This window comes from Anabrus simplex, chromosome 8 (assembly GCF_040414725.1).
Source record: "Anabrus simplex isolate iqAnaSimp1 chromosome 8, ASM4041472v1, whole genome shotgun sequence".
NCBI lineage: Eukaryota > Metazoa > Arthropoda > Insecta > Orthoptera > Tettigoniidae > Anabrus > Anabrus simplex.
Genome location: NC_090272.1, coordinates 37,117,738 through 37,130,727, shown reverse-complemented (window position 1 = coordinate 37,130,727; position 12,990 = coordinate 37,117,738). Strand labels below are relative to the sequence as shown.

The 12,990-nt window shown below is 36.1% G+C and overlaps 1 protein-coding gene across 1 annotated transcript in view; it reads left to right on the top strand.

The window, feature by feature from the left end:
* Cand1 (Cullin-associated and neddylation-dissociated 1) overlaps positions 1-12,990 on the top strand; it is a 197,164-nt gene that overhangs the window by 154,401 nt on the left and 29,773 nt on the right. Inside the window, exons 18-19 of the mRNA XM_067153221.2 lie at positions 10,947-11,204; positions 11,468-11,656. Coding sequence (XP_067009322.1) covers positions 10,947-11,204; positions 11,468-11,656 — 447 coding nt within the window. The remainder of the gene's footprint in view (positions 1-10,946; positions 11,205-11,467; positions 11,657-12,990) is intronic.

Genomic DNA, 12,990 nt, shown 5'->3' with positions numbered 1-12,990 from the left:
AACTTTACATTCAGTTTTACCACAGAAACTTCGTCAGTTTCCTCTGAAAACTTCTTTCAGTTCAGCAACTTTCATCACCCAAACAATCGGCCACAAGTAGTTCTTAAATCTGTAATCTAATGAAATAGAGCACATTAGATACAAAAGCGCCCAACATGATGGCGAAACCCTTTCTTTTCTTACCCTCCATTGTAATTTGGTCACCGGTATACGGTACTGTTCATAGTTTATGGAAATCTCATACCGTGTAAATTAGGCCTGCATTGACTTTTAAAGGTTTTGTTGAACGCGAGAATATGGTTTCGAAAGTAATAATCCTCAAAGTTCTCGAATGCATTATATTTAGTTCTGCCCGTCACTAATCACAATCAAATTGGAAAGGGAAAAAATTTCATTAACATTTCCGAAATTACCGTTATTCGCGACCTTGACCTCAGCTGGAAAGCGCCCTTGCTCTACAAGTCGGTATGAGTGCGAAATGATACAAAGTTTTTAAATGCAACGTGCGCAAATAAAACAACTGCGCTTTTTGTAATATTTTAACACAAACACGTGAAATTCCCAGTCTAATATTAGCACCAAAACAGCAGTAGGCAATCCCAAAACCTCCCTTGGCTTTATATATGGAAGGTGCAACATCTGTTCTGGTCTCGATAACATCATTGTATGATATAGTAACAATTTGTTGGTTATTTTGATCCACCTTTTCAATACAAATTACAGTTTGTGTTGCTAAGTTGGAATGTTACAACACTAATTTACCGGGACATGTTTCGCTTTTATTCACAAGCATCATCAGCCTATACAATTGCCTCAAGGTTTGTCATATTTGGGTTGTTGTTACAAATTTCATTACATTGAATGTAAATCTAATTTCAGTGATAACAATATTTAAAACAAGAATAATATACACATTAAAAATTATGATAATTGATTTGCAATGTTAAAATGGATTAACTCTTAATTCTAAAACACATTGACGTCCAAAACACAGTTTTTACAATTTGAAAATTTGGCTAAAAATTGTTTGCAATCTTAAAATAAAATTGATTCAACTATAATTTGGCATTAAAATTTGAGTCATAAATATAAATATAAATATTGGATGTTAATATATAGGAGCCATAGTTTCTGAAGTGCGTTGGTTTCTAGAATACAGTAACATTTCAGTATTGAGAATTTTAGTTAAGAATTGTGCTCTCTAAATAAAAGACTGTAATTTTGCATTATGCGTGATTAGTCATGATGATAATCTAGAATTGAAGTCTTGAGTTCGTTGGAAAATGGCTTCTAGATTTGATGAGGCTTGCTGCTGCAGTTTGGCAATTTGATCAGAGGAAGTATTGACATATTTAATTCTTGTTTGTAGCGACCAGACTCTCCGTTGGAAGTTGATTGTTTTGATGTAAGTTATGGTTAAAAGGGGCTTCAACCCAAATTTTGAGTACCGGTATCTGATTATGTTTCTTTTGATTTATGGAATGGAAGAAGCATCTGGAACAAATGGAAATGAACTTAAGTAATATTGTGTGTGTGTGTTGTGCCCGCCCCCACAATTCTCCCGCAACCCAACACGACTCCCTCCCTGTCCGACCATGTAAATCTCTCGCAACCAACAACACATAAACTTAACGCTCCGCCTACCCCCTCCCCTCAACCACACCCTCCTCCGCCAATCTCACATCGATACAATACCAGAAGTACAAGTGTCAGTCATTCAACGCTACCATTAACAGTCAAAGAAATAAATGAACCTACACATAACGTTATTTTTCTTCAACTAACCTTTCCATAACTGATTTACATCTTCACAGACGAAAGGGTAAGTGTTTTTATACATTTTCCATGTTTTACCTTTCTTTAAACCCACATTCTCTTCAAAAATACCTTCCTAAGCATTCACTCTCCTTGTTACAGACTTCACACCAAAGAGCTCTATCAACGTCGATAAACCTTCGACTTTCGTCCTTCAAATAAGATAAATACATCTATAGACAACCGAATGCTTTTTCCTTGCTCCACAATTACGTAAGGAAGACTGTTATCTTATCATAACACATTCGACTTTCACTCCTTCAGCCAGTTAAATAGACTATAGGAAGCTGAACAGCCATTTAAGAGATCTGTTGTCTTATCACAACATACGATATTGACATCTGTAACAGTGTATCAGCTTTGCTTTTTCTTATCATCTTCAAGGAGGCACATTTCTGTTTCATTATAAAGACTGAGCTGTTTACTGCCCTACCCCAACAAGTTTTTCAACGCTCCGGAAAGTATATTCATGTGAACTTATGACATGCAGCTTGATACTGCAATTTTAGCCAAGGACATTCTAATATTTTGTATGTTTAGACTGACACCTATAATGATATCCTCTTTCTATGGCTTGTAAGAGCAATCAGGATCCTGATTTTTTCACCATACAGGTTTGAATTTGAGTCTGATGATGCCCTTAATATGGGCGAAACATGTCCCTTAACATTTTGTAATAATATTTAATTTCTAAAAAGATCTCTTTGTATTGAATAGGTGGATATATAAATAAACACTTGTGACATACTTTGTATTTACTTTACATTCAGTTTTGCTGGGGAAACTTTGTTGGTTTCCTCTGAAAACTTCTTTCAGTTCAGCAACTTTGATCGGTCAAACTGTTCGAAAAACCCAATAACATCAAGCCAAACAATCGACCACAAGTATTTTTTAATTCTCTAATCTAATAAAATAAAGCACATCGGATTCAAAAGCGCCCAACATGATGGCGAAATCCCTTTTTCTTCAAATCTTGCATTGTAATTTGATCACCGGTATACTGTTCGTAGTCAGTTTGTGGAAATCTTGTACCGCGCAAATTAGGCCTACGGCCTTCATCGACTTTTAAAGGTTATGTTGAACTCGAGAATATTGCTTCAAATGTAAGTATCGATTCTCAATTTTTCGAATGCATTATATTCAATTATGTCAGTCACTAATCACGATTAAATTAGAAAGAGAAAAAGTATCATCAAAACTTCCGAATTTACGGTTATTTGCGACCTTGAGCTCAGCTGGAAAATGCGCGCCACTGTCCAAGTCGGTACGAGTGTGAATGATGCAAAGTTTTTTACATGTAACGTGCACAAATAAAACAACTGCGGTTTTAATACATTTTAACACAAAAACGTGAAATTCCTAGTCTTACATTAGGACCAAAAGAGTAATAGGCAATTCCAAAACCTCCCATGGCTTTATGTATGTGAGGTGCAACATCTGTTCTGGTCTCGATAACGCAATCTATACGATAATATTAAAATATTAAATTTGTGTTACTTAAGGAGGAGCAGTTTAGATTCCTGCCTGAAAGCTCAGTGACTATACAGTGCCCTGGGGGAAGTGCCGAAAACTTGTTCGGCGATACACTCGGAAAAAGCAAAACAAAAAGAAAACATCTAACCCTGGACATAATGTGGACACTTTGCAAGTACGAACATTTGACGAAAGTCGTTCCATCTTCAAGTAGAGCTGTCGAAATGCGCTCTGTCTCCTTCCAATTGTTGTGGACACACTCTGCTTTATGATTTCAATTCTCTAAACAATACCACCCGAATGTGATGCTAAGATGGTCCCTTATGCAAGTTCACCACCGATCGCTTTTCCGCTTCCTCAAATTATCGCAATGACTGGACATTAACACCAAGATCCGCAAGTATGCCGTAGCCGTCCTTTCGTGAGATACAGTTTCTTGAAAAACATGTGATCGAGGATTTAGCGTTCATGGGACTGAAATTTCTGAACGGTTGATGCGGGTGATCGTTTCTTCGAGGAACAGATAATGCAGGATTTTTACAACGTGATTTAATTAGGATGCTTGCAGGACCACATAATTTGAACCAATACAACGGGAAAACGTAGTTTCCGGGAACGTATAATGGAGGTTCTGCTGTATAACTTGTTAAATAATGCTCAACACGGGTTCAGAGCTGGCTGAAGTACTATGTCTGCTTTAGCACATTTTACACAGTTGGTCGTAAATGCTCTTGTTAATGATGAAACTGTGATAGGACTATTTCTTGACCTTTCAAAGGCATTTGATACTGTTGATTGTGAAATATTGTTGCACAAATTATATCAGACTGGAGTTAGAGGAATTGTTAACGACTGGTTTAGATCATACCTGGATAAACGATCCCAGTTTGTTGAAATTACACATTGTAACAGTAAAGGGCATAATGAGACATATCACTCTCAGGTAAAAAGCATAGACTTAGGTATTCTGTGGGGTAGTATTTTGGGGCCTGTTCTTTTCTTGATCCATGTGAATGATCTTCCTCACAATAATCCAGTAGAAACTGCAGTTCTGTATGCTGATGATACAAACATAATTATTAATAATCCTGACCCTCTGTTTATAGAAACTGCAGCAAATACAATCCTGTTTAGGTTAGAATCACCGGGCGAGTTGGCCGTGCGCGTAGAGGCGCGCGGCTGTGAGCTTGCATCCGGGAGATAGTAGGTTCGAATCCCACTATCGGCAGCCTTGAAAATGGTTTTCCGTGGTTTCCCATTTTCACACCAGGCAAATGCTGGGGCTGTACCTTAATGAAGGCCACGGCCGCTTCCTTCCAACTCCTAGGCCTTTCCTATCCCGTCGTCGCCATAAGACCTATCTGTGTCGGTGCGACGTAAAGCCCCTAGCAAAAAAAAAAAAAGTTAGAATCATGGTTCAGGAAAAACGAATTAACATTGAACCTAAAAGAAGACCCAGTACATGAAATTCAAGGCATCTAACTACCATGACAAAACTGCAAAAGAAAACCGCAACCTTATATCAAATGCAATTGAAAATACGTTGACCACAAATTTTTTAGGTGTCCATATAGATGAAAAATTAAGATGGGATTGTCATATCAAAAAAAAATAACAGGGAAGTCTCTGAGTTCTGTTTGTTTTGCCTTAAGGATTTTGTCTAATAGTTGTAGTGATGAATATGTTAGAATAACATATTTTGGATATTTTCATTCAGTCATCACTTACTTATGCTATTGCTCTCTGGGGCCGCTACAAATCAAATCTTGATCTTATTTTTCAAATACAGAAATGAGCTATCAGAATTATATCAAGATGTAACAGGTTAGATCATTGCAGACCCTTATTTAAGAGACTAACGATATTCCCAGTACCAAGCATATACATCATGCAATGCATTCTACACATGAAAAAAAATATTGATTACTTCAGAAAGAATTTTGACAATCACAATTACCAGACACAAACAAGAAATAATATTTTTATTGAACACAAGAGTAAAACCATTGCCTTGAGACATGTAGACTCTGTTGAAATCAGGTTGTATAATAAGCTTCCAAGTAAGATTAAGGATCCCGTCAGTTCATTTACCACAACTTTTAAAAATCTCCTGCTGAGTAGCTGCTTCTATAGTACAGAAGAATATATATAATGAAATGCTGGTAATGATGCTATTACTAATTAACTTGTAAACGTTCTTAATATCTAACATATAGCCTTACAAATATGTTAATGTCACATTGATTATGTAGGTATTATTAACACCACATTCATAGATTTTTATTTTGTCTTGTAAATATTGGTTATTAATATTATTAATTATTTTTAAAAATTAAGATGTGCTGTCCTAACATTGAGGTATTTGGTGTTTCTGTTGTTTTTTTCCTTTTACTTATTTTTCGAAATTTTCATTATTGTGCATATATTATTGTTAGTATTAAGAAACACTCAACAACTTCTATACTGTTGGCATATTTCAAAATATGTAATTGTACAGTCTATGGAAGCTAAATAAATGAATGAACAAATAAAAATATGTGCACAAAACCACATAAAAAAGGAATTTGCTGATTTTTTTGCAAGAAATCAGTAACGGCGATTACCCCTCTGTAGATGGTGACGGATCAAATGTTATTGAACTACAAGCCAGAATTTTATCACATGATGATATCGTGACTGAAATTTATAGCAAAATGTTCACTTCTGTGAGAGATGGCATAATTTTCTTAATAATTGCCATTCTTAATTAATTTGAAAGTCATTGGGCTTATACCCTGTAGTTCAAAACCATACACTAGTGTCAACAGATTATTACTGAAGATGAAACTAGCTCCTACATTTTCCTGCATTATTCTTGAATTTCTATTAATGGTTTGTCTCCACATATATTCCAAAAATTGGGAGCTCCTTAGTAGGGTGTCCCTTAAAAGGGCAAAATATTTTTTTTCATTTATTGAAACGCATACCCCGTTATTGTGTTTATTAGTCTATTAGTTACCCAAATACAGAATTTCAACTTCCTACATTAATTTTAACCCGTGCCGACGGGGCCTAAAATTTTTAGAAAATAGCTGCTTAAAGGGTCTCTTAAATGTAGTTGTAGATGATCACTCAAAACTATTATTTTAGAGAAATACAAATGAAACCAGAAATTTATATAATGCTCTTCTTGTAAGTAACAAAAAAAGATACAATTTTTATAGTTATTCATTTGGGTATTTCCTCTTCAAAGTCTCTTTTTTTACAGTCTGGGTAAATTTTTCTATGTTCTTGCACACAATGTAATAAGAACTGCTTCTGTTCTTCTTCTGCAGTAATCAAACCATGAAAGTCTGTCATTAGTTTAACAGCTCTTTCAGCTGTGTCATTAACTGCTTTTAAGGTAGAAACCTTCTTTTTAGCTTCCACAAATGCCACATTGTCTTTCCATGAAAATACAATTTCTTGAAGGAAACCACTGTCAAGTTTCAGTCGTGAAAATAAATCTTTATTCTTGACAGAAACAAAATCACTCAAAGATTTCCCTGAAACAAGATAAAAAATAAATGTAGTGCCTATAAATAAAACAAATAAGTTCTAAATTAAATACCAGATTAAACACTACTAGTCTACTACGTACCATATAGAGCGCCAGACATCTCTTCTTTCGATGGAACATATCTCTTTCCGGAATCACCAAAGTTTTCTTTTTGTAAGTTTTCTACAGTGTTTCCTTTGGTCTGCTCATCAACTTCATTATCAAAAATTGAAAGGATGGCTATTTCCTCTGACAAGTACCACAAGTGTTGACTGAACTTGTTTAAATCCGCATTGGAAATCAACTTGTCAACTTTCTCGTAATATTTTAAGGTCTTTAAAAAACAAAAATCTTTATTTGGCGCTTTTATCACCAAACTACATCCAAGCCAGGGCTTCACGTAAACTGCCACAATGAATAAACAAATATCTTGCAAAGCTTGTTTGTCCTTAGTGCTCATTTTAACCTGGGACTTCAGTAAACACATTTTTAAGGAGTAAATAGCTCTTGCCATCCATCGTGCTTGATGCATTGCACCAGGAGGTCTGATTTTTTTTTTTTTTTTTTTTTTTTTTTTTTTTTTTTTTTTTTTTTTTTTTTTTTAATGTCTCCACCAAGAAAACCAATACCGAGCTCATCGATAATCATCTCGTACAGTCGATTTTGCCAGTTCATTGTTAAAAAAAGTCACCAATTCAATAATATTTGCCTCAGAGAGATGGTTGTTGGACAAAAACAGGGCACGGTTCGATGGCACTAGGATTAATATTCTTCCAGTTGTCTCTAAACTTTTTGAACAGCGGAATATCAGGACTGCTAGTGATTTGTTGGATCTCTGATTCAAACACTTTTGAGCACCAGTTCATAAATATGATGGCGGCAAGGAAAGAGTAACAACTCTTTCTAGTTTTTGCTCTAAAAGCACACAAGCTCCATTCAAGCGTCCTGTATTAGATGCTGTTGTATCACAGCACATTATTTGTACCTTATCGTCCAGGTTCCAGTCATGAAGGGCATTTGACACTGCTTTCGCTTGCTCTTTGCCGGAAGAGTTGTCTAACTTCGGCACGGCAAGAAGTTGTTCTTCCTCGTTGTATGAAATAATAATTGGTAGGCGTTCTTCTTTAGAACTTCTTACATCCAGAGCAGGTAACAATTTTCCATCCCAATGAACAGTAACTACTTCGGGCACGTTATTCTGAAAATCAGATTTAATGGATCTCGCTCTATCTTTTCTCATTTGTGTTTGAATGCGTTGAATAGAAGTTTTGTTGATCGGGTAATTGTCAGAACTAAGACCAAGTGCTTCTACTACAGACTGAATTATTTAAACAGAATCTCTAATGCTTAGTTGACATCTGTCTAAAGTTGCAACTAATTTAGATGTGATAAAATATTTTCTTCCTCTTCTTGTCGACGTAGCTAAAGAATTACATATAATTTTAAAAAATATTTGTTTAATGTCAACCTAGTCAATACTTACAATTACCACTATTGTGGTTAAATGATCATAAATAATTGAAAAATCGTCACATTTTATTCCAATCTTATATGATTGATTATTGTAAGACAGTCTTAAATGTAACTATTATTTTTAAAGTTGTTCATAGTGCTGATGATGCCCGTTAAGAAGGGCGAAACATGTTTAAAAAAAAAAAACCACGATTTTTCAATTATTTATGATCATTTAACCACAATAGTGGTAATTGTAAGTATTGACTAGGTTGACATTAAACAAATATTTTTTAAAATTATATGTAATCACTGTCGTCAATACGGACCAAATATGAGATTAATGACTTGTAGCTAAAGAACTTACAGATTGAGATGTGGATGGCAGAGATTTTTCCAGGCTTTCTTCAGAGCTTGTAGATTGTTCTTCTATGTCTTCATGTTTATCAAAGATCTGTAAACTTGCAGATTCCAATGAGCTCGCGGAAGGCATTTGCTTTAGTCTCATCTTCTGCGAGTTTTCTCAGCCTGGCCCTTTCTTCAATTTCAGCCAACCTTTTGTCAACACCCGCTAGACACCCTCTTGCAAAAATATTTTATCTTCGATTTTTATTCTTTCAAGAGCATCAGCATGTGTGATATCGAATAAATTATCTAATTCTCTTTGCGGCGCCTATGTAAATCCTGAATCTTCTTGCTATTTTTTTGCAGCTCTCGCCAGACATGATAAAGATCCACTAACTTTTTAACACAATTAGACACAGCTGTGGTAGGTATTCTAGCCTTTTCCCAGAATATATTGCACTCCCGAATTACAAGATTTGCGCTTTCACAAACAGTCAACTTAACCTCACATATGTTGAAAAATAGAACTGCGAAAACTTGACGATTAGATGATAATTTTGTGCCTGTTATTTGGTGATTTACTTCACCAACCAAGAAAATTTTTTTTTTATTGCTCCTTAGTTCCACTGACATCTTCTAAATATAAAACAATCCATGCTAGCTACGCGATAAGCGAAAACTAAGTGGCAATAACAATGAGAGTGCGCCACTCGTGACGCAACTTGTATGGACATGTTTGCGCGCGAGTCGGCACGGGTTGCACTGTTCCAAATAAGGACAAAAATTGTTTATGGGTGTTTTAGGCCCAAATGAATAAAACAATAACCTATGCATTGCAAAATTAAAACTTTGAAAAATAAGGGACACCCTACTCCTTAGAAATCGGAACGTTTCCCAACAGCTCCTAAACAGGACCAGATTAGGGCCTAATTCTAAGAAGTATATACAAAAATTGCTTATATAAAGCTGGACAGAGTTCTAATCCCTCGAATTGACATAACATTCGATAAAACACTTCCATTTTCTTTCAAGGGGCATAAATTTCCACTTCGCATGGCATTTTGTATTGCAATCAGTAAACCTCTCTGTTTACCTCAGCCAGTTTTCAGCTATGGCCAGTTAAATGTTGCAATGTCTGAAAAGTGATATTTCAAAGTAGAAGTCAGAAGGAATGCACCGTACAAATGGCTGCGTGGTTTGGATCGCGTAGCTATCAACTTGCATTTGGAAGATGGTGGGTTCGAACCCCACTGTTAGCAGCTCTGAGAGGGGTTTTCCATGCTTTCCCATTTTCACACCAGGCAAACGCTGGAACTGTACCTTAATTAAGGCCACTGTCTCTCCCTTCCCACTTCTAGCCATTTCATATTCCATCGTTACTGTAAGACCTATCGTGTCGGTGTGACATAAAGAAAATTGTATAATAATAATAATAATAATAATAATAATAATAATAATAAAAGTACAAGGAATATTGTATATAAGGAAATCTTTCAATAAATATTTACCCCATTGACCATCATGTCTTGACAGTTTTCATCTCGTTATTCTTTTTTTGCTATTTGCTTTACGTCGCACCGACGCAAATAGGTCTTATGGCGACGATGGGATAGGAAAGGCCTAGGAAGTGGAAGGAATTGGCCGTGGCCTTAATTAAGGTACAGCCGCGGCATTTTGCCTGGTGTGAAAATGGGAAACCATGGAAAACCATCTTCAGGGCTGCAGACAGTGGTACTCGAACCCACTATCTCCTGATTACTGGATACTGGTCGCCCTTAAGCGACTGCAGCTATCGAGCTCGGTTCTCGTTATTCTAATTATTATCATTATTATGAAAATTTTATTTTGCCGTTATTATGTACCTTGCATTACATCAGTGTTTTTGTTTGTCAGTTAAAGATGAGATTGCATAATGCATGACTGAATTCTAACTCTAATTATATATAGTACCTTTTCTCCCTTTCCCCTTCATGGTTGGTTTTGAATTATTTGCTAAGATTGTTATTAGTACATGATGGAGTCTTTCATACTTTCTCATATTCAGTCCTTTTATTCCAATCTAGAATTATTATATTATACTGTATTGTCTTACCATGTATCGTAAAAAAAAAATACAAGGAATATTGCATATAAGGAAATCTCTCAATAAATATTTACCCTATTGACCATCATGTCTTGACAGTTTTCATCTCGTTATTGTAATTATTATTATTATTATTATTATTATTATTATTATTATTATTATTAAAATTTTATTTTGCCCTTCATAACCGTATCTATGTAACCTGAAATAAACAATCAATCAAACTGAGGTATTGTAAAAAATTTCACTTTCTATTTCTAGATTATCTCGTGCCAATCAACTACCCCCGGTGGGGTTCAGTTACTTCAACCCTTTGTGCCTGCAATCTGGCAACAGTTGTTCCGCCATTGTGAATGCGGAGAAGAAGGCACACGTAATGTCGTAGCTGAATGTTTAGGGAAACTGACTCTCATCGATCCAGCCAGTCTGTTGCCACAGCTTCAAGAATCCCTCAACTCAGAATCTGCCCTGATGAGGACTACAGTAGTCACAGCTGTGAAGTTTACCATTTCCGACCAGGTAAATTGTGTCTGGAGAATACCAGAAACGTAGAGAAAATGGAATGGTAATGTGTGCCTTGTTAATTGGTCTCAAAAATCCTACTGGATTTGTTTTTGCAATTTTCCTTAAAACCTATATTAAGAACTAGTTTTGATATCCAATGCTTATTTTAATGTATTCAGAAGTCCTTCGAGGAGCGTAACAGCGGCTGATGACCTCGATGTTCGGGCATCTTAATCCAACAATTATCAACTGTTTACATGTGTTCTTCTTTGTTTTAGCCCCAAGCCATTGATCCACTTCTCAGACAGTGCATTGGCCAGTTCTTAAGTACGCTGCAAGATTCTGACCTAAATGTACGTCGAGTGGCTCTAGTTGCCTTCAATTCAGCTGCACATAACAAGCCCATACTTGTACGAGATCTCCTGGACTCCGTTCTGCCTCAGTTGTACAGTGAAACCAAAGTTCGAGTAGGTATTATTCATATTTTGTACCTTTGGAATGGTGTGTCGAAGTGAGTATGTTGTTGATGAATGTTAATAAGGATGGAGGATTTGATGGAACTTTGGGAGGTAATGTATGTGCTGGAGATGACATGTGACATGACAGAAAGAGGCAGTCAAGGAAGTACAGTAGAGCCCCGGTACTTTTAGCTAATTGGGACTAATGCTGCCTCAAATTACAAAAAGTTTGGATTACATGGAAATAAAAACAAATTAAAGGTTAATGCATGAATAAATATTGGTGCAAGATAAAGGTTAAACAATACAGCACAAATTGTGTTAGGTGTGGGCTAATATTACCAGCATTAAAAGAAACCAAATTGAAATTTTAAAGAATTAGTCCAGAGGCTTTTGTTTTAAAATAGAGCCTTGTTTCTAAGCAGCAATGTCATGCCATTTTCTAAGAAGCCTAGCATACATCGACATAGCTTCCACTTGCTACTCGACACAATGCAACACCAAACCCTCGATGTGAGTCATCTCTGGTACGGTCTCTTCAGGCACTTCTTCGTTCCCACTGTGTTCATTTTAACGACTGAAACATAGGTGGAGGATAGGAGTAATGTACAGATGTATGCACTATGCAATTCCAGTCTCTGGGTGGAGGTTATTTTTCTGATGAAAGTCATAAACGTGATACACATGACAAACAAAGAAACACATGTGGTCTCCTGAAAATATAAATCTTAAGGATCCTGTCAGTCTGTAGTAGAGGTGTGGGGGTAGGTTCTTTATGTCTGTAAAATGAAGAAAGTAACTTTTGAGGAACATACAAACAATCTTTTACTGTATATTGTAAGGAAGTACCTGGGCCCTACTGGGTTATAGGACCACACAACAAAGAGGTCTTACAAAGTAGACTTCTCAGGGCATCATCGTTTAGGAGGTAAGACTGGGTCTGGACATCGCATATGCTGTTACTCCATTCAAGTCATAATAAATGGCCACATTGTTGACTGTGGAATCAGATTGAATTTGCCCGCCAGTATTTTGAACAGGCTTGTCACACAGAAACGTGCATAAAATACTAATGAAGGTGATTCACTCAAATTTTGCATTCATGCCATTGAAAGTTATGACTTACCCCTACTTCATTCCTTGAATGACGGCTGGCTACGGTACAGATGTTTCATTTGAAATCATTTCAAAAAGAATCTATCTGTGTACTCTAAAACATCGCAAGTTTGGACGGTGGGTGAAACCTACAATTTTGTAAGTATTTCTGAAACACCGCTGTATCCACGAAATTGAAATTGATGTACATCACAGTTGTTATCTGTATTCACCAATTTCCGATCACT